The sequence below is a fragment of the Salvelinus alpinus genome, chromosome 7 (genome assembly GCF_045679555.1).
Source record: "Salvelinus alpinus chromosome 7, SLU_Salpinus.1, whole genome shotgun sequence".
Taxonomy (NCBI): Eukaryota; Metazoa; Chordata; class Actinopteri; order Salmoniformes; family Salmonidae; genus Salvelinus; species Salvelinus alpinus.
The window spans coordinates 43,426,851-43,448,856 of NC_092092.1; the positions used below are offsets into that span (position 1 = coordinate 43,426,851).

The 22,006-nt window shown below is 42.5% G+C and overlaps 1 protein-coding gene across 2 annotated transcripts in view; it reads left to right on the forward strand.

Annotated features, from left to right (window-relative positions):
• zdhhc9 (zinc finger DHHC-type palmitoyltransferase 9) overlaps positions 1-21,738 on the forward strand; it is a 45,452-nt gene extending 23,714 nt beyond the window's left edge. The window contains exons 3-9 of one of the 2 annotated variants that reach the window (XM_071410437.1): positions 8,478-8,636; positions 10,238-10,375; positions 12,518-12,566; positions 13,276-13,378; positions 19,195-19,298; positions 19,756-19,843; positions 20,368-21,738. In XM_071410437.1, coding sequence (XP_071266538.1) covers positions 8,478-8,636; positions 10,238-10,375; positions 12,518-12,566; positions 13,276-13,378; positions 19,195-19,298; positions 19,756-19,843; positions 20,368-20,574 — 848 coding nt within the window. In that variant the 3' untranslated portion in view covers positions 20,575-21,738. Of the gene's footprint in view, positions 1-8,477; positions 8,637-10,237; positions 10,376-12,517; positions 12,567-13,273; positions 13,379-19,194; positions 19,299-19,755; positions 19,844-20,367 lie in introns of both variants that reach the window. The other variant, XM_071410438.1, reaches the window with a different exon arrangement.
• Positions 21,739-22,006: the final 268 nt, after the last annotated feature.

Sequence of the window (22,006 nt, forward strand, 5' to 3'; positions counted from 1 at the left end):
AACTCATCCAGAACGCCGCAGCCCGTCTGGTGTTCAACTTTCCCAAGTTCTCTCACGTCACCCCGCTCCTCCGCTCTCTCCACTGGCTTCCAGTTGAAGCTCGCATCCGCTACAAGACCATGGTGCTTGCCTACGGAGCTGTGAGGGGAACGGCACCTCCGTACCTTCAGGCTCTGATCAGGCCCTACACCCAAACAAGGGCACTGTGTTCATCCACCTCTGGCCTGCTCGCCTCCCTACCTCTGAGGAAGTACAGTTCCCGCTCAGCCCACTCAAAACTGTTCGCTGCTCTGGCACCCCAATGGTGGAACAAACTCCCTCACGACGCCAGGTCAGCGGAGTCAATCACCACCTTCCGGAAACACCTGAAACCCCACCTCTTTAAGGAATACCTAGGATAGGATAAAGTATCCTTCTAACCCCCCCCCCCCCCCTTAAAAGAGTTAGATGCACTATTGTAAAGTGGTTGTTCCACTGGATATCATAAGGTGAATGCACCAATTTGTAAGTCGCTCTGGATAAGAGCGTCTGCTAAATGACTTAAATGTAATGTAAATGTAAATGTGACAGACGTGACAGAGTCTGGAGACGCCGTGGAGAACGTTCTGCTGCCTGCAACATCCTCCAACATGACCGGTTTGGCGATGGGTCAGTCATGGTGTGGGGTGGCATTTCTTTGTGGGGCCGCACAGCCCTCCATGTGCTCGCCAGAGGTAGCCTGACTGCCATTAGGTACCGAGATGAGATACTCAGACCCCTTGTGAGACCATATGCTGACACATGCATTTTTGTGGCCTGCTGGAGGTCATTTTGCAGGGCTCTGGCAGTGCACCTCCTTGCACAAAGGCGGAGGTAGCGGTCCTGCTGCTGGGTTGTTGCCCTCCTACGGCCTCCTCCACGTCTCCTGATGTACTGGCCTGTCTCCTGGTAGTGCCTCCATGCTCTGGACACTACGCTGACAGACACAGCAAACCTTTTTGCCACAGCTCGCATTGATGTGCCATCCTGGATGAACTGCACTACCTGAGCCACTAGTGTGGGTTGTAGACTCCGTCTCATGCTACCACTAGAGTGAGAGCACCGCCAGCATTCAAAAGTGACCAAAACATCAGCCAGGAAGCATAGGAACTGAGAAGTGGTCTGTGGTCACCACCTGCAGAATCACTCCTTTTTTGGGGGTGTCTTGCTAATTGCCTATAATTTCCAAATTTTGTCTATTCCATTTGCACAACAGCATGTGAAATTTATTGTCAATCAGTGTTGCTTCCTAAGTGGACAGTTTGATTTCACAGAAGTGTGATTGACTTGGAGTTACATTGTGTTGTTTAAGTGTTCCCTTTATTTTTTTGAGCAGTGTATATAAAAATCGGCCGATTTTAATCGGTATCGGCTTTTTTTGGTCCTCCAATAATCGGCATCGCCGTTGAAAAATCATAGTCGGTCAACATCTAGTAGAGACCAGAGCTTCAGCCTGTTGTTTAATTCATGTTTGTTATGCTTTATATCGCTAAAGGGTCATCATCCATGCTGTTCTGAGCTCATCCCCTAGTCAGATTTTTTCTCCAATCTGAAGTGTACTGTTTCAAGCCTTGACGTGGTTTAAATTAATCCGTTTGGCCCTACAGTGACGCATTGTGACGTTCTCATTATCTAAACAACAGTAGCACAGGCACTAATTATGAAGGCACAACCAAATAGGAGGGTTTTGCAGACAATCTTCCTATGTTACTTTGTATAACCTAGCCAGATGTGGGTCTGAATGAACTTGCTGCACATGCATGTAATGGCTTTTGTTTGATTACCTGACCACTCCCTAGTGGACTATCCACAATTTTGCCATTATTTCAGCCAGCTTCTCTTTCCTATCTCTTGAGGAAAAAGGCTGTCTGCTCTGCAATAGCCATGCCACAGCCCAACCCTCCCTCCCTCTCTAGCTGTTCAGTGTGCAGCCTCTCTGTCTGGGCGGTGAAGATTCACATTGCCCTCCGTGTCTCCATTCTCTCTCGTTACGGTCTAGAGGCGTGGGTGGGGGACTGGTAAGAGGTCCTCTCCAGATGACAGAAGAGGGCTGTAAATGATTGCCACTACTGCAGGTGGTCCACTGGAAGTGCCTGGGCTGGCAGCACTCCCTTTGTCACGGCATTGACTCGAGTGTTCCAGTCAGAAAACACTGAGATGCATGCTAACAGCTATTGGGCTAACATGCTATTGCCTATTGGGACAATATGCTCCCTTTGTGACGGCTCTGACACAGGCCTTCCAGTCTGACTCCATAGAGATACATGCTAATGGTTATTTAGCTAACATGCTATTTACTGTTGGGCTAACATGCTATTTACTGTTGGGCTAACATGCTATTTACTGTTGGGCTAACATGCTATTTACTGTTGGGCTAACATGCTATTTACTGTTGGGCTAACATGCTATTTACTGTTGGGCTAACATGCTAATGAATTTGGGATAACGTTCTCATGTTTGGGCTAATAATGGCCGCAATGGCACTACTTAGAACAGCGAGGCCGTTCAGTTTGTGTGACATTACCTTGTTTAGCATATGGAGTATGTTGAGCCACAGATTGTGTTTTGTTGGCGTGCATCGATCTTTCCCTGATAACAGATTTTTCGCTCCTCCCAAACTTGTCTTCGTCATTGTAAACTAGTACAGAGCTCACACACACACCACACCTTCGCATAAAATGACAAGAGATAAATCGCTCAAATGCCAAAAATAAATCACATCCTCATCAAGCTGTTCAAACGTGTTTGTACAAGAAAAAGAAACCACCAACTTCATTTCAGCTTGCCTTTAATTATCAAATCTTATTTGTCACATGCGCCGAATACAACAGGTGTAGACTCTACCATGAAATGCTTACTTACGAGCCCTTTCCCAACAATGCGGAGTTATAAGTAAGAAAGATTTGGACACAATAAAATAATGAGGCTATGTTTTCATGCACACTAATAATAATATTAAACTGATTATGGCAGTAGGCAGAGAAAGGAAATAGTCATGTAAAAACCTTACCCTGCTTATCTTAAAATTGAAGTAAGCATACGCTGATTAAAACACCTGGTTTTCTGAGCAATCTTTTGAATTATTAGGACATGTAAACACCTTAATCACCGTTCCAGTCCTATATTCGATCTGCACATGTGCCAGCAGTGGTAGCCTCTATCTTATGCGCGAGTAAAGTGAGTTCAGAAAAACTGAAAGTATTCATCTTAGAAATAGATTTCACATCCAAACTTTATATGTCCGAACAGACTTCGCAATAATATGGTCACTGTAGTAAAACGTTTATTTTCCGCATTTATCAAAAGTCCCGTCAAGTAGTCTGATTTTGATGTGTCCATGTAAACAGGATTATTAGGGAAATTGTTCATCTTGCAAAGCATGTTTTAATTAAGCATGTTTTAAATATTTTAAACTATTGCATTAATCTGACTATCCACCATAATCATATTATTGTGTGCATGTAACTGTGCTCACTGAGTGTACAAAACATTAGGAACACCTTCCTAATATTGAGTTGCACCCCCTTTTGCCCTCAGAACAGCCTCAATTTGTCGAGGCATGGCCTCTACAAGGTTTTCGAAAGCATTCCACAGGGATGCTAGCCCATGTTGACTCCAATGCTTCCCATAGTTGTCAAGTTGGCTGGATGTCCTTTGACCATTATATATACACACGGGGAAACTGTTGAGCGTGGAAAACCTGGCAGCATTGCAGTTCTTGATACACTCAAACCGGTGTCCCTGGCACATACTACCATAGTGCGTTCAAAGGCACTTAAATATTTTGTCTTGCCCATTCACCCTCCGAATGGCACACATACACAATCGATGTCTCCTCCCCTTCATCTACACTGATTTGATTTGAAGTGGATTTAACAAGTGACATCAATAAGGGACATCCAGCTTTCAACTGGATTCACATGGTTAGTCTGTCATGGAAAGAACAGGTGTTCCTAATGTTTTGTACACTCAATGTACAAGGAGTACTGGTACCGGGTACGAGGTAGTTGAGGTAATATGTACATGTAGGTAGGGGTAAAAGTGACTAGGCAATCAGGATGGATAACAGAGTAGCAGCAGTGTGTGGGTGGTGTCAATATACGTGTGTGGTGTCAATATACGTGTGTGTTGGAGTGTGTGGGTAGAGTCCAGTGAGTGTGCATGAAAGGGGGTCAATGCTTGCGCTCCAGTACCATTGTAGCAGAGAGTGGCTTGGTTGGCTGTAGTGTTTGACAATTTCTAGGGCCTTCCTCTGACACTGTCTAGTATAGAGGTCCTGGATGGCAGGGACCGTCCCCAGTTATGTACTGGGCTGTACAGTTGGATGCCAAGCAGTTTCCATACCAAGCAGTGATGCAGATAGGCAAGATGCTCTCAATGGTGCAGCTGTAGAACTTTAAGAGGATCTGAGGGCCCATGCCAAATCTTTTCACCCTCTTTAGGGGGAAGAGCCCTCAGCCCTCCTTTTCCTGTAGTCCACGATCCGCTCCTTTGTCTTGCTCATGTTGTGAGAGAGGTTGTTGTCCTGGCACCATACTGCCAGATCTCTGATCACCTCCCTATAGGCTGTCTCGTCATTGTCGTGATCAGGCCTACCATCGGCAAACTTTTATAATGATGGTGTTGGAGTCGTGCGCGACCACGCAGTCGTGGGTGAACAGGGACTATGCACACACCCCTGAGGGGCCCCCGTGTTGAGGGTCAGCGTGGCGGGTGTGTTGTTGCCTACCCTCACCACCCAGGGGCAGTCCATCAGGAAGTATAGGATCCAGTTGCAGAGGGAGGTGTTCAGTCCCAGGGTCCTTAGCTTAGTGATGAGCTTGGAGGTCACTATGGTGTTGAACACTGAGCTATAGTCCATGAACAGCATTCTCACAAAGGTGTTCCTTTTGTCCAGGTGGGAAAGGTCAGTGTGGAGTGCAATAGAGATTGCGTCATCCCCCCCAGAATGTGTGCGGTTTAATGTGCTATCTTTTGCTAGTGTGGCAGGCGGTGGCATTTGTGATGGAACGTGGGGGTGTGTTAGTGGGAGGCAGATGGGCACGGATGTTTTGAGCCCAATGATGTGTATAAAACCCCTGACAGGGAGCGCTGTAAGATGGCTACACGCCACTGGCTACAGACACCTTAATGTATACTTCTAAATTATATTATGTGAGCAAAAATAAATGAAAATATGCCTTTATAAAATATTCACACCCTGTGAGTTTTTCCACATTTTGTTGTTAGTGGGATTAAAATTATTTTGACATTTTGTCAACGATCTACACAAAATACTCTAATATCAAAGTGGAGGAAAATGTTGTACATTTGTAAAAATATTGTTAAATAAAATATACAGTATTTAGGCTTGCCATAACAAAGGGGTTGAATACTTATTTTAAATACATTTGTAGAAATGTATAAAAACATTGACATGAGTATTATATGTAGGCCAATGACAACAAAACTTTCGATTGAATCCAATTTAAATTCAGGCTATAACACCAACAAATGTGGTTGTGAATACTTTGAAGGCACTGTATATATACAATACATTTTTGGAGAGTACTAATGTTACTGTCCCCACTACAACAATAAAATACTTAAATACATGTAATTTTGTCCTTGAAACATTTAATTGAAATACTGTAGAATTCCATGGAGGACTGCTCCATGGGCTTCCGAGTGGCGCAGCGATCTAAGGCACCGGATCTCAGTGCTACAGGCGTCACTACAGACCCTGGTTCGATTCTGGGCTGTATCACAACCGGCCGTGATTGGGAGTCCTATAGGGCGGCACACAATTGGCCCAGCGTCGTTAGGGTTTGACAGGGTAGGCCGTCATTGTAAATAAGAACTTGCCTAGTTAAATAAAAATGCCGACCAGTGGTTTCAAACCCTCTCAATGGCCAATACATAGCATCAGCAATCTAATGTTTTATATACATCATTGGTTGAGGTTGAGCTCTAGAAGCCAATATTGTGATCAATGGCCAGCTGCGGTGCTGTCACTTGGCCCGTTAGTGGCTAGCTCCTAGAGGAATGCTAACAGTATAAGATCCTCCTGGAATACATAATGAAATTGGGCCGATGAAGATCGGGTTTTCCCAAGGGACCGCATGTATGGTCTCATTCCCCACTGTTGTGCTAGTGTAACCGATGTGAAATGGCTAGCTAGTTAGCGGTGTGCGCGCTAATAGCGTTTCAATCCGTGTAGTTGAAGTAGTTGAGCGATGGGTAATGATGCTTCGAGAGTGGCTGTTGTCGGTGTGTGCAGAGGGTCCCTGGTTCGAGCCCAGGTAGGGGCGAGGAGAGGGGCGGAAGCTATACTGTTACACTAGCTAGCTACATTAATTCACAAAGCAATGGTTTTAAGTAGAAAGTGGTTTGATTCACTTGTGATTCGATTTGTTAAAAGCCTGGTGTTTCTTTTAAATGTTTGTTCACAATGTGAAGAAGACATTTGACCGCCATCTTGTGTGCTGTACACTATTGATTTGGCCTGTTCAGTGTTGACTTTTTTTCATCAATGGCGGTAGCAAAATCCTTAAATATATTCTGCTTCCTTACTAGCGTCTTGCAACTTTAACCATGCAAAGACTTTGGAAGTGTTATGAGGTGGTATGGCCTCAATGCTTTCGAACTGTAAATGTTCTATTTGGGTCAAGTTGTGCTGTCTCTTCACCTATCCTAACAGTAATTCCTACTGGCAGTATTCAGTCATGTTATTCCATTTATTAAAATGAACCATAAAGGAAAGGTTCAACCATTTTGAATGTATTATAATGTTATATTTTCTGATTGATCTATCGATTTTCTGGATCAATTCATGTTTTCATGTGTATCTGAGTTATTGACGTAGCAACGTGATAAAGTCGCTCACACTGGATGTTAATAGGAATACGACTTTTAGATCGCGAAAACGTCTAATACGTGTCAGATTTCAATACTGGCTGATTTTCATAACTCGGGAGGATGTCTTCTCTCGAATGAGCAATTTATCAATACATGTTTTTATTTAACGTAGGGTATAGCACATTTTTCCTATTTTTCTGTCTCTAGTCTAGTGACTTGCATGGTGTCGTTGCCAGAGATATTATAGAAAGGCGATAGGAATCCAATGAACAGAGGAAGGTGTTACGCCCCACCAGGCATGACTGACCAATCGCGTTCACGTTGTCATGCTGCGTCTTGCGGTTGCTAAGCTATTCGGCACGCAATCCCTTCTCAACGTGTATATGTCGAGAAACGTGCCTATCACGATTCCAACGCTATACGATACTACAGATAGCAAGTTCATTATTTCACATCTCACATCTCATGTTTTATACTTATTGTTGACGAAATTCGTGTTAATGTTGGGGTTTTGAGCTAGCGCCCAATAGACTCACATTGAAGGGGAGAGCTTCTTGTCCCAGAATCGTCCAGAATGCACTGAGCGGCCCATTGACGTAGCATGGCAACGTTTTCCCATCTCCTCAAAAGTATATAAATTATGCTGTTGAGCATGTTCGACTCCACTCTGAGGCACATCGATATTCAGGTTGAACATGGTGAGATTGTAGACTCCTAAATTGATAGTGCAGTTTGGTTAGGCGATTTTACAGTTAACCAGCAATGTTACATGCGGATATTGTCTTTGGTGTTATTGGCTAGCCAGCCCATAGAGAGCATTGCAACAGATTCCCACAGCTATTTCTCATGTTGCTATCAACGTCATAACCCCAAAATGAAAAATTTGTGCACAATAAGTGTTATTTAACACTGTAAATTTAAAGGAAGAAGTGGATTTTTCCTTTACAGTAACATGAATCTCTTAAACAGGTTTACATACCCTAACACAACAAGACCCATCGTCCCAGGTCCAGGTTAATAAGTAAAAATAACAGTCCTGCTATGATAAAACATGGTAAATAACTGACCGGTGTGTGTGGAACCTTGGGCTGTAGCGACTGTGTTATTCACTGACATTCTCAAGGTTCGACGATTCACATTTGTGTGTGCTTCCAAAGCCCTTCATTTTTAACCTCCATTTTGGCTTTAAACTCACGGCTTCACTATGTAGATATTCAACCCAATTGGAACCTCGATTTCCACCGGCTTTGAATACAATACTTTGAAGTGTGGCGATGGAGCTAGCAACAGGCAATGCAATAGAATTGATGCTCGACTATATGATTATGTGTGTGGTAGCGGCACTCTGGGTCAATTGTATTTAGTTGACTTAATGTAATTGTATTTAGTTGACTTAATGTAATTTGCCTGTGGTCGATCTATGACTCCTAACTTGTTAAATGCGGATCATCATCATCCATGATTAAGACATGTCTGAAGCCAAATGATCATTATTCTTGGTTTAAAGGCAATTTAGGCTTAACCTGTATGTGAAACTTGCACTACACAGTATGAACATGAATAGATATGACTCCATTGTTAACTGAGTATGATCCCAAATGGCCACCCTTTTGTTGTCTCAGAGGCGGCTAATGGGAACGTCCCGGCTGGGCAGCGGCCTCCACCTCGGATCCGCAACGTCCAAATCAACGGGCAGATCGTCAAACTGAAGTACTGCTACACCTGCAAGATCTTCCGACCGCCTCGCGCCTCACACTGCAGTATCTGTGACAACTGTGTGGGTAAGAGCGAGCACTCTTCTCCCTTCAGTCAATTCATCTTATTCTTGTCATGAAAGAGACTCGGTCTGAAAATAACATACACATTTTACACATACATTTCAATTCAATCAGAGACGGGGTATTGTTTGAAAACGAGCTTTTTTTTATCAGCGTGTGAAGGACACATTCTGCTGATGTTTGCTCAAGCCTTGACCTTACCTACATTTATTTTTCAGTGTTTTAGAACATTTTATTGGAAATAGTTTTAATCTGAAGGTTTATTGATAAGTTCTATATCCGGAGATGGACATTCTATAGCTGAATGGGTTTCCATTGGGGATTTGGAATGCTGGCGTATTTTATTCGTTCTCCCCAGTTCTCTACAAAGCACTCTTTGGATTGTTGCTTGAGGATAGTTTTTCACGTGTGTGCATGAACATGTCAAGCCTTCGGCAGAATAACAGTATTTTGGCTAGTCATGATTGAACCATGCATTTGGCCTTTAAACATCAGTTATTGTGTATGACCCCCCCCCCCCCCCCAATCTGTGTGGGGCCAGTGCACTTGCTGCAGTCTGTATCACACACAACCAGCATGACACAGCAGCCTGGGCCAGCCAGCCAGCCTCCTTATGGGAAAGGTGGGGCTCAGGCCCCTCCACTCTGCAGTAAGGGCTCAATATGATCAATGAATTAATAAAGGCTGTCGGTTTAATGGTCATCCAGTCTTTGCACAGGAGTTGGACAAAACAAAAGACATGACCTTTCTTCAATGCAATTAAGTCTGTTGCAGTATTGTAGTGAATAAAAATATAGATTTTTCACATATTGGAGTAAAACTAGTGGGTGTGGTTAATAGCTGGAAGGAAGGTGTTTTCAATGAACCTGTGTGTGTGTGTGTGTGTGTGTGTGTGTGTGTGTGTGTGTGTGTGTGTGTGTGTGTGTGTGGTGCGTTGTGCCATACAATATTTAGTAGTTGATTATACACACTGGGCTCCTTTCTATATACAGTACATCAACAGATCATATTTATGGTTTTTCCTCATTCCAGATATGCTTCAATGCAGAAGTGCCCCACCTGCATGCTGTCATCATATATATTTGAACGTGTACGTGTTGTCTGCCACAGGGAGAAAAGTGTAAAGCAAGATTTTTTTCCTCTGTAAAGCTGTCTGACCCTGGATAGCTTCACTCTGGCTCTGGTCCTAGTGTAAATGAAGAAACAGTGGTCACTATATTTAGATCAGTGAAAAAGGAATTATAGGGAAACGGCTCTTATTTCCTGTCAAAACTGTGTGCATGTCTTTGAGGGATTGTGACCTATTGTAGCAGAGGACATGGGCTAATAGCTACTTTACCTTTGTTGAACTTGGTTCTTATTGTCAGAATTCGTTTTCAATGACTACCTAGCTAAATTTAAAAAATAAAAATTTCATTTTTGTTCAGCCTTTAACCAGCAGAACTTTGGGGAAGGGTCTATCCAACGCACTCATTTACATCTCCAAGTTAAATTGAACTTAGTTTGTTTCTGTGTCTGTTGAAATGTGCATTTGATCCCGTGGCCACAGAACCTCTTCCCTCTCCTCTCCATCTTTGACCTCCTCCCGCTTCTCTTTTCTACAGATCGTTTTGACCATCACTGCCCCTGGGTGGGCAACTGTGTGGGCAAGAGGAACTACCGCTACTTCTACCTGTTTACTCTGTCCCTGTCCCTGCTTACCATCTACATCTTCACCTTCGCCATCGTACACGTGGTGATGCGTGAGTACTGTTGTTCCTTCATAGTTTACAATGAAGAATACAATAACAAAAAGCAAATGTAGATTCAGGTCAGTTTCAGACCATGACAGTACTTTAAGACTGTGTTTACAGATTGGGCGATAGGAAATTCACAGGTGTGTGCGGGAAACCGTCACTCTTGACAGTTGAGAGAATGTAATCGATCTGGAAGGGTCAGTGAGAGAGTGAGGGATGCGGACTAAATATGATGAAAAAGAGACCTAGTTCAGCTGAGGCTTGACTGGAGCGTGAAGTGACATGCAACAGTAACTGCCTGGATGACCCACTTACACACACACACTTCCCTTTGGTCTGTTCCTATATGTGGGACTTTACAGACAGCGAGATGGCAGGGAAAAGCAGAGAGTTACAGTCAGGATAATTGGCTCCAGGCTTGTGATCTTAATTCAAGCCACAAGCCAAGCCACTGTCAATGACATTCCTAATTTTAATGAATAGTTTCTTTTTTTAATGGTGGAGCGAGTGAGTGAGGGGAACATGTAAGTGTATGTCTTGGAGCTTATTAGGAGAGTATGTGTGTGTGTGTGCGTGCACACTCTTGTACCGTGCCTTTGGAAAGTATTCAGATCCCTTGACTTTTTTCACATTTTGTTACGTTATTCTAAAATGAATTAAATAAAAATAAATCCTTAGCAATATACACTCAATACCCCAAAATGACAAAGCAAAAACATGTTTTTAGAAATTTTTGCTAATTTATAAAAAACAGAAACCTTTACATAAGTATTCAGACCCTTTGCTATGAGACTTGAAATTGAGCTCCGGTCCATCCTGTTTCCATTGATCATCCTTGAGATGTTTCTACAACTTGATTTGGAGTCCAACTGTGGTAAATTAAATTGATTGGACATGATTTGGAAAGGCACACACCTGTCTATATAAGGTCCCACAGTTGACAGTGCATGTCAGAGCACAGATCTGGGAAAGGGTACCAAAACATTTCTGCAGCATTGAAGGTCCCCAAGAACGCAGTGGTCTCCATTCTTAAATGGAAGAAATTTGGAACCACCAAGACTCTTCCTAGAGCTGGCCGCCCGGCCAAACTGAGCAATCGGGGGAGAAGGGCTTTGGTCAGGGAGGTAAGCAAGAAATCGATGGTCACTCTGACAGAGCTCCGGAGTTCCTCTGTGGAGATGGGAGAACCTTCCAGAAGCACAACGATCTCTGCAGGTTTCCACCAGTTAGGCCTTTATGGTACGGTGGCCAGACGGAAGCCACTCCGCAGTAGAATGCACAGAAAAGCCTGCTTGGAGTTTGCATAAAGGCACCTAAAGATTCTCAGACAATGAGAAACAAGATGCTCTGGTCTGATGACACCAAGATTGACCTCTTTGGCCTGAATACCAAGCATCCCGTCAGGAGGAAACCTGGCACCATCCCTACGGTGCAGCATGGTGGTGGCAGCATCATGCTGTGTGGATGTTTTTCAGCGGCAGGTTCCTGGGAGACTAGTCAGGATCGAAGCAAAGATGAAGGGAGTAAAGTACATAGAGATCCTTGATGAAAACCTGCTCCAGAGCACTCAGGACCTCAGACTGGGGAGATTTAGGTTTACCTTCCAACAGGACAACGACCCTAAGCACTCATCCAAGACAATGTAGGAGTAGCTTTGGAACTAATCCCTGAATGTCTGAGTGGCCCTGCCAGAGCCCGGACTTGAACCTGATCGAACATCCCTGGAGAGACCTGAAAGACCTGTGCAGCGACGCTCCCCATCCAACCTGACAGAGCTTGAGAGGATCTGCAGAGAAGAATGGGAGAAACTCACCAAATACAGGTGTGCCAAGCTTGTAGCGTCAGACCCAAAAGACTTGAGGCTGTAATCGCTGCCAAAGGTGCTTCAACAAAGTACTGAGTAAAATGTCTAAATACTTATGTAAATGTGATATTTCAGTTTATTTTTAATATGTTTGCAAAAATGTCTAAAAACCTCATTATGGGGGTATTGTGTGTAGATTTATGAGGGGAAAAAACAATCAATTTTAATCAATTTGAAAATAAGGCTAACTAACAAAGTGGAAAATGTCAAGGGGTCTGAATACTTTCCGAGTGCACTGTATGTGCTCCACAGAACATTCTTTAACTATGTGCTCCTCTCTACAGGCTCGGTGGACTCTGGGTTTGTGAAGACACTACAAGACACACCTGGGACATATCCTTTCAGTTCCACATAAATCTACAGTTCATAATACCATCTGTTTATAGACCCATAGGGCCACCGTAGTTTACTTTTTAAACCTAAAATAATCAGACATTCATAATTATCATAAGATAGACAGATTTTAGTTTGAGTCAAATCATGTTAAATGGAGTCATCCCTGAGGCATTTAACATAAAATGATCTAATAAATCAGTAGTGATTGCATGTTCGACAAAGACCTATCATTGACCTGTGGACTTACATGCTGACCAGACCGGACACGTTGCGTGCGCGAGCATCGCAAAATAAATTTAGAAATCCATGTTATTCAATTATTGCACCCACACTGGTCGCGCGCCAACGAGCGTCTGCGATGCCAAGGGCTAAAATAGAACTCCTATTTCTGACGCATACCCACGTGGGTGATTGAAAGACTAAATGCAACAGCAAGCTAGCTAAATAGGACCAATTAGCTAGCAAGTGCAAGCTAACTAGCTAAATTGCCATACATGTTTTAAATGCTTTTCGACCTGTCCCCAAATGAATGTCATTGGTTCAGAGTATGTTTTGATATTTTAACCTGCGTGTCGTAATCGCGTTTGATGTAGGGGGACAAAATACATTTGTGCACGATGGCGCACGCGCGCAGCCAGTTTTGGTTCCGTGTTAGAGCTTGTATTACTGTTACTGTATCTGTCCTGTTTCTTTAACCCCATCCCACTGTGCTGGAAGTGTTGGTCTGCTTCTTCACCTTGTGGTCAGTAGTGGGACTGACGGGCTTCCATTCTTATCTTATCTCCCTCAACCAGACCACCAATGAGGATGTGAGTATATCTCTTCTCTACCATTCACTACTCTTATTACAGGGGCTGTGTCTCAACAGTTTAAACTGTCTGCCTTTCCTCTTTTATCCAGCACTGGTGATTATGGAGATAAGGAAGGACGTTTTAGATTATTTACACAGCTGGTAGTCTCAGAAATCATGAGGGATTCTCTTGGTAACTTCGAAAAGGGAAAAAAAATCCAGGAAGGGTCCTCCTCAGACTGACAACTCTCCCAACAAATCATGAGATTGGGTAGGCGGGGCTTAAAATGCAGACAGCAATTGTGCTTATGAAAAAGTCTTACCATAGCCTGTAGGCAGATGACAGAACGTTGCAATTTGAAACCAAAGTTTGCAGGCCAAACCTTTGCAGTAGTTTTATTCAAGGTTGACGCAAACTAGCCACTTGCGAAATGCACTTATTCAAAATATTCGAGATACTATTTTGTGTCTGGGGGATGTTTACGCTAGGGCAACAAGCGGATAAGGCAGTGACGTAAGAAGGATGTCCCACCTTTCCTCTGTGCTAAACTGATGTTGTCTAAGTACAGGCGTGCATGCTGGAACATTGGCACGTTGTAGGAGGCAGCTCGTCTCTGTAGAGACTACAGTCGGGACTCGAGTTAAAGTTTTTACATTCCCACAGATCTGGGATCAGATTAACGCTACCCCTAATCCTAACCTTAACCATAATGCAATAAGACCTGACCCTGTGTCAGTTGTTAGGAGCTGCTTCACGCCAGGGTTCTGTTTAAATGCTGAAAGTGGAGTGCTGGCATGGCTGGAAAGATAAATATACACTCAGGGTGGGTGATGTAAACACTCCAAAGTTCTCCAGTCAGCTGTCACCTTGGCAACCACACACCCTTTTTTTCCCTTTATAGCCTGGGGGGGGGGGGGGGGGGATTCAATCAAATACACCATGGCAATATTTACTTAGTGTCTTTGTTTTCAAATGCAGACACAGACTTCTTATTCTGATGAATGCAAGGCTCTGAGGGAAATCTACCTGTACTAGTCGTAGGTTTTTATACAGTACCCAAGACCAGTGTGATTTTATGACCATGGGGGGAAAAGCTTTACTGCCTAAATATGGCAATGCAGAAGTGATTCAATTCTAATTTCAAGTTTGATTAATAACTACATAGCAGTCTTAGACACTCAAATCCATTGGTATTACATAAACAATAAATCATCAAGTTTACAAAAACATATTGAATAGTGAGGGCAATTCCATGGTAACATAATGACAAAACCATTAAACAAACGTTTAACAAACCATACAACTCTATGCACAAGGACTACTTTCAACCATTTCCAATGAAAATTGTACAAAAACACATTTACTTGAACAACTGTGCAGATGTACATTTCTGTAACAGAATGATGGTAAAAAATGTTTTTCCAAAAACTCAGTTAAATATCTATTCTGAATTAAGATTCAAAGATGTCCGCAAAAATAATGGGATGTAAAAGCTATGATATGACACCTTGAGTTTGAAAAAAATCTATTTTGGTAAGTGAAGTGGATTAACACCTGATAACAGAATGACGGTAACCGAATAGGTCCTGATTTGTACTATACAGAAATGCATCATGATGGATATGCGATGCGTTCGTTGATGTATCCTGAATAGGTACACAAAGGTAGAAAAATGTAATTTCCTCCTTTACATGTTTGGGTATTTTTTGACACATTAGTTATTGAGGTATTTGTATTGTTTTGTACATTCAGTGTATATCTGAGGTCTAACCTCCTGAAAGGACCTGTCTAGTATATTTCTGAACACCCTTAAGGATTTCTGTTTCCATTACATTCACCAGCAGGTAGGGTTTCAAAGGTAGGGTATATTACTGGAAATCTAAGTTTACCAGTAACAACCAGAATTTTGGTAACTTGTGGCGGGAATTTTATCAATGACATCTACTGGCCTTTTTGGGTACTTCAGGTTATCCCAGGAGTCTGTAATTATCTCTGGCCCCCTGTGTGGCCTTATCACCTGTAAAATATATAAAATAAGATTACTTTAAAATAAAAAATATAACAAAGCTGTAAAGCATCATCCTAACTATAAACCATGAACATAGTAAATACTATTGATGTCTAATATGAGGGTTTCAGCATGAAATATTCTTTATATATTTTTTACACATTTATTTTACTATGTCAATAGGTTATGTTGTAAATGTTTTGGTGCCAATCTGGTTGCAGTTGTGAAAAAATTCAATAGCTAGAAAAGTTGCAGAGTTCATTGAAATGAATGCCATTGTTGATTAGATGCTTTTTGTCATTAATTAGGCAATTTTCTCTTGAACCATATGGTCTGTCTACTAGAAACTCCTGGACAATATGTGCACTACATGACCAAAAGTATGTGGACACAGCCTCCACTTTCTGGGAAGGCTTTCCACTAGATGTTGGAAAATTGCTGTGGGGACTTGATCTTACGCTTGTGTGCGGCTGCTCGGCCACGGAAACCCATTTCATGAACCTCCCAACAAAGTTATTGTGTTTGGAACTCCGTAGTAAGTGTTTCAATCGAGGATAGACTATTTTTATGCGCTTCAGCACTCGGGGGTCACGTTCTGTGAGTTTGTGTGGTCTTACCACTTCGTGGCTGACCCATTGTTGCTCCTAGACGTTTCCACTTCACAATAACAGCACTTACAGTTGACTGGGGCAGCTCTAGCAGGGCAGAAATTTGTCGAACTGACTTGTTGGAAAGGTGGCATCCTATGAAGTTGCCACGTTGAAAGTCACGGAGGTCTTCAGTAAGGCCATTCTACTGCCAATGTTTGTCTATGGAGATTGCATGGCTGTGTGCTCGATTTTATAAAACTGTCAGAAACAGGTGTGGCTGAAATAGCCGAATCCACTAATTTGAAGGGGTGTCCACATACTTTTGTGTGTGTTTTTGTCTTGTTTTTGTTCAAGTATAAATTACCTAAATTACTGTGGATTACCTGTTAATTTCCAAAGATTCCGCTAACTTTGGTACATTTTGGGTAACTTTGCAACCCTACCAGCTGGATACTTCATGCATTGATAACTCTTTGTGTGAAGAAATATTTCCATTTTGGAGAAATATATCCTAGTATCACTACCCATCAACACAGAATTGTGTTAAAGAATTTGGTCATTTTAATGACAATATGCCCTGTATACATGCATATTAACATACCTATCTTATACTTTAATCGGGAATTTTAAAATCCCTCACCAGATATTTTTTGTAGGTCAAGTGTAACCCTGTGGGATTACAATCTAAAAATGGAACCGTACTTTTGAATAAGGTATTTCTAAAGGGAAATTATTTTAGTAGGGGGAGGCAATACTGAATATCTCCTATTTTTAAAAAAAAATGATAACCAGATAGGCAGTGTCTGAGATCTGTCTGTAAGGGCGTGGTTTGCATTTGGCAGAAGTAGGGTTGGGGTCTAATTCCATTCCAATTCAGTCAATTACAGAACTGAAATTACAATATACCTCATTGAAAAGAAATGAATGGACTTGGATTTCAGTTCACTGAATTGAAATGGTATTTACAACGTGTAGAAGAGATGGCATAATAAATGTATTCCTTGCTACAGTGCCTTCAGAAAGTATTCACACCCTTTGCCTTTTTTCCCACATTCTGTTAAAGCCTGAATTTAAAATGGATTACATTTAGATTTTGTGCCACTGATCTACACACAATGTCAGTGTCATTTTGTTTTTACACATTTTTACAAATGAATTTCAAAAATGAAGCTGAAATGTCTTGAGTTAAGAATTCAACCCCTTTTTATGGCAAGCCTAAATACGTTCAGGAGTAAAAATGTGCTTAACAAGTCGCATAATAACTTGCATGGACTCAACATAAATTGTTATTACCCCATCTCTGTACCCTACACATAATTGTGTCTGTAAGGTCCACCAGGGAGGTTTTCCAATGCCTCACAAAGAACGGTATTTTATTTGTATTTTTATTTCACCTTTATTTAACCAGGTAGGCTAGTTGAGAACAAGTTCTCATTTACAACTGTGACCTGGCCAAGATAAAGCAAAGCAGTGTGACACAACAACACAGTTACACATGGAATAAACAAGCGTACAGTCAATAACACAATAGAAAAAAAAGAACGTCTAAATTCAGTGTGTGCAAATGGCATGAGGAGGTAAGGCAATAAATAGGCCATAGTAGCGAAGTAATTACAATTTAGCAAATTAACACTGGAGTGATAGATGTGCAGATGATGTGCAAGTAGAAATAGAAATTCTTTAAGGAATACCTAGGATAGGATAAAGTAATCCTTCTAACCCCCCCCCCCCTTAAAAGAGTTAGATGCACTATTGTAAAGTGGTTGTTCCACTGGATATCATAAGGTGAATGCACCAATTTGTAAGTCGCTCTGGATAAGAGCGTCTGCTAAATGACTTAAATGTAAATGTAAATGTAAATACTGGTGTGCAAAAGAGCAGAAAAGTAAATAAAAACAATATTGGGATGAGGTAGGTAGATTGGATGGGCTATTTACAGATGGGCTATGTACAGCTGCAGCGATCGGTTAGCTGCTCAGATAGCTGATGTTTAAAGTTAGTGAGGGAAATAAGTCTCCAGCTTCAGCGATTTTTGCAATTCGTTCCAGTCATTGGCAGCAGAGAACTGGAAGGAAAGGCGGCCAAAGGAGGTGTTGGCTTTGGGGATGACCAGTGAGATATACCTGCTGGAGCGTTTAGTTTTACTAGCGTTTAAGAGCAGTTAGAGGCCACGTAAGGGGTGTTGTATGGCATTGAAGCTTGTTTGTAGATTTGTTAACACATTGTCCAAAGAAGGGCCAGATGTACACAGAATGGTGTCGTCTGCGTAGAGGTGGATCAGGGAATCACCCGCAGCAAGAGCGACATCGTTGACATATACAGAGAAAAGAGTCGGCCCGAGAATTTAACCCTGTAGCACCCCGATAGAGACTGCCAGAGGTCTGGACAACAGGCCCTCCGATTTGACACACTGAACTCTATTGGTAAAGGAGACACTGAATATCCCTTTGAGCATGGGGAAGCTATTCATTAAGCTTTGGATGGTGTATCAATTCACCCAATCAATACAAAGATACAGGTGTCCTTTCTAACTCAGTTGCAGGAGAGGAAGGAAACCTCTCAGGGATTTCAAAACAGAGTTTAATAGCTGTGATAGGAGGCAAATGAGGAGTGAAAAGGACGTTTGTATAAAAAATATTCCAAAACATGCATCATGTTTGCAATAAGGCACTAAAGTATTACTGCAAAGCATTTGGCAAACAATTCAATTTTGTCCTGAATAGAAAGCATTATGTTTGGGGCATATCCTACACAACACATCACTGAGTGCCTCTCTATATATGTTCAAGCATAGTGGTGGCTGCATCATGTTATTGGTATGCTTGTAATTGTTTAAGGACTGTTGAATTTTTCAAGATAACAAAAAAAAATTGAATGGTGCCAAGCACAATCAAAATCCTAGAGGAAAACCTGGTTCAGTCTGCTTTCCAACAGACACTGGGAGGCATTCACCTTTCAGCAGGACAATAACCTAAAACTCAAGGCCAAATATACACTAGATGTTCCAAAGTGGCCTTGTTACAGTTTTGACTTATTGGCATGAAAATCTATGGCAAGACTTAAAAATGTCAGTCTAGTAATTATCAACAATCAACTTGACAGAGCTTGAAGAGTTAATAAAAAATGTAATTCCAATTTGTAACAGAAGAAAAAGTCGAGGGGCGTGAATACTTTATGAAGGCCTACTGTTTTGTTTAATGTTTTTTTTACGGGTGGCTGTATTTTGTGTTTTACAGATCAAAGGCTCATGGTCGGGAAAGAACCGGCTGCAGAACCCCTACAGCCACAAGAACATTGTCAAGAACTGCTGTGAAGTGTTATGTGGGCCTGCATACCCCAGGTACTCGTACAGTAGGAGCACTAGCTGCCTTATCTGTGCTCATAGGATTAACTAGTGTAGAAAATACTCTGTTGCTGTGGTTTTTGTTGTTTTACCCTCTCTCCTCATGGTCTCTTTCTCTCTTGCTTCTTCTCTTTCTTTATCTTTATCTTCCTCTTGCTAACTTCCCTCTACTATTCTTCTTCTCTATAGCCACCCTCTGGTCCTCCTGCCCTTTCCGACCCTCCCTCGTCTCACTCTCACTACTTTCTAGTTCGCGTAGTCTCTAATATTATTCCTCTCTCATACTGTAGCCTCCCTTTATCCTCCTCCCCCTACCTCCCTCCTATTTTTTTTTCTTTTCTTTTTTTTCTCTCTTTTTTTTTTGTCTTTGTCTTTCTCTCATTCTCTCGCTCTCTCCTTTTCTGTTCGGTGGTGAATAGGGTGTTGTTGATGACTGTCTGTCTCCCCTTGGCAGTGTCTTGGACAGAAGAGGACTGACGCAGGATGATTTGCCTGTTCCCGCATCCACTGCCACCCAGAGCAATCCAGTGCCACAGACCACAGTAAGCGCACGCACGCACGAACGCATGCACACACACAGATTTACTGTCGGGCACTAAAATGGTTTCAGCTTGCCAGACACAAAGCATTAGTACAGTGAACGTGCATAAAATATAGCCTAAATCAATTACATAGAGGGAGGAGAGCAAAGGAGGTGAACGGGGTGAACAATGTACTGTAGAGCAGAAACCGTTTTCCTTTTTTTTATTGAGATACTATTAATGTACTCAGCATCTCACAGTTCTGTAGACATTTTGTGTCTGTACAGATGCTATTTTGTACTGGTGTCTAGTCTATCCTACTATAGCCATTTTGTACATTGCAATGTCTACAGTTGCCATCTACTGTTGCAGTATTGTACCTCACTTTGTCTGTAGCCATTTTGTGCCTCACTTTATCAGTATATTTTTACCGGTGCAATATCTTGCCTTTTCACATCCCCTGAATTCAAATACAGGGCAGCTATCAATAGTTTACAGTCTTTGGCTACTATTCGTATCCTTATTGTTTCATGTTCCCTCTGTAGAAAACTACAGCTCCACTCATCCCCAACGAGCACACCCCCGACGACGCCAAGCCCAGCATCGCAGACTCGGCCATCGCCCACGCAGAGAAAAGAAGCCCCTCCCCCAAGAAGGAGAAGCCGCCCACTCCCACCAAAGTCCCGCCCCTGGCCTCACCTGAAACTGACGTGGAGGCCTCCGTCATTATCGCCAAGGAGAAGGCGCTCTAGCTGCGTGGTGGGGGTGGAGACTCCTTCCTTGCCCCGCCCAAAGTCAGTTTATCAATAAAACGCTCTGTCTGGACCTGTGAGGAGACACTTTAATCAACCTCTATACGAGTGAAAAGCATCTATCTGCCTGTAATGAGTGGGGAATGACCGCAAGGCTCTGACTCCCTGCTCATTCCACCAGATATGTAGAGTTGGTGCCCACACCAAACCCTGCCTCCCCCCTAACTCAGTGACTGCAGGACTGCTTGATTGACATTCACTCTCCAGAAGGGTGGGGTTGGGTATTGGGGGCTGGTGGCTCAGCACCTTTCTCGTTGCCCTGAACATTGTGTGGAAAAACACAAGAGGATGGTGAAACTGTGGGAAGAACTGCGATATCACTGGATGCAGATGACTGTTTATCCCCGGGTAGTGTGAGGCTGAGGGTGTCCTAAAGTGTGCACCGTACCCAGGCGCCTCTGGCTTATGGCTACCTGTGGACTCGCTCTGATTTGTTAATTCAACTTTTTCTGTCTTTTTTGTTTTGTAGCTGTGATGATGACTTTTAAAATGTGAAAAAGCCAGTTCTAACATACTAGCTTTTGTGTTGTAAATCCTCTTAACACATACACACTATTAGACCGTTCTCATCTTCTCTACTGAACCACACGAACAGCCCCCTATGCAATTAATGGGAAAGTTGGCCGTTTGGATAATGAGAATATAACGACTGACAACTAGTTTAGGGTGTGTTTTAACAGTAAAACATAGTGGCGAAAGGAAACACTTACCATCCTTTATGGTTGAGATGGAGGCAATATCTCAGCCACCATTTTGTCTCTTCCGGGAAGTGAAACTACACTACCTGATTCCCACTGATATTGCTGCATCTAGTTCTATCCTAATTAACATCTCTGACTAGATTTGTTGAGATGAAGGTGCAGCCTCGGCTACCGTCCTTCCATTTTTATACTGTTATAGCAAAAAGGTAAAATATTCTGGAATAGTTGAACATCCACATTTCCGCAGACCGTTTGCAGGGGCACGCTCAGAGTTCCTGTATCTAGCATTAGAAATAGACACTTTGTCACTGTCCCAGAGTGTGTCTGGGTAGGCGTGTGTGCCAGTGTTGGGGGCATTTCAATTCAGTCAATTCAGAAAGTAAAATTAAATAAATTTTCCAAGGGAAAAGAAAAAAGAAAAAAAGTTGACCCTCTGAATTGACTGAATTTATATTGGAAACCCCAACCTGTGTGTGTGTGTGACGGAGAAGGCCTGATTGCTGCTGACAGTAGACACTAGTTACAGTGCCTTATCAAGAAGCTGCACTATCACATGCGACTATAGCTATAAGGTTGTCTGTCTACAGAGAGACCCTTAGACTCCAGTTCATGACTCAGCACTCCAAATCGTACATTGCAGACTGTCCAACGAGAAATAACGTCGCTTTTTT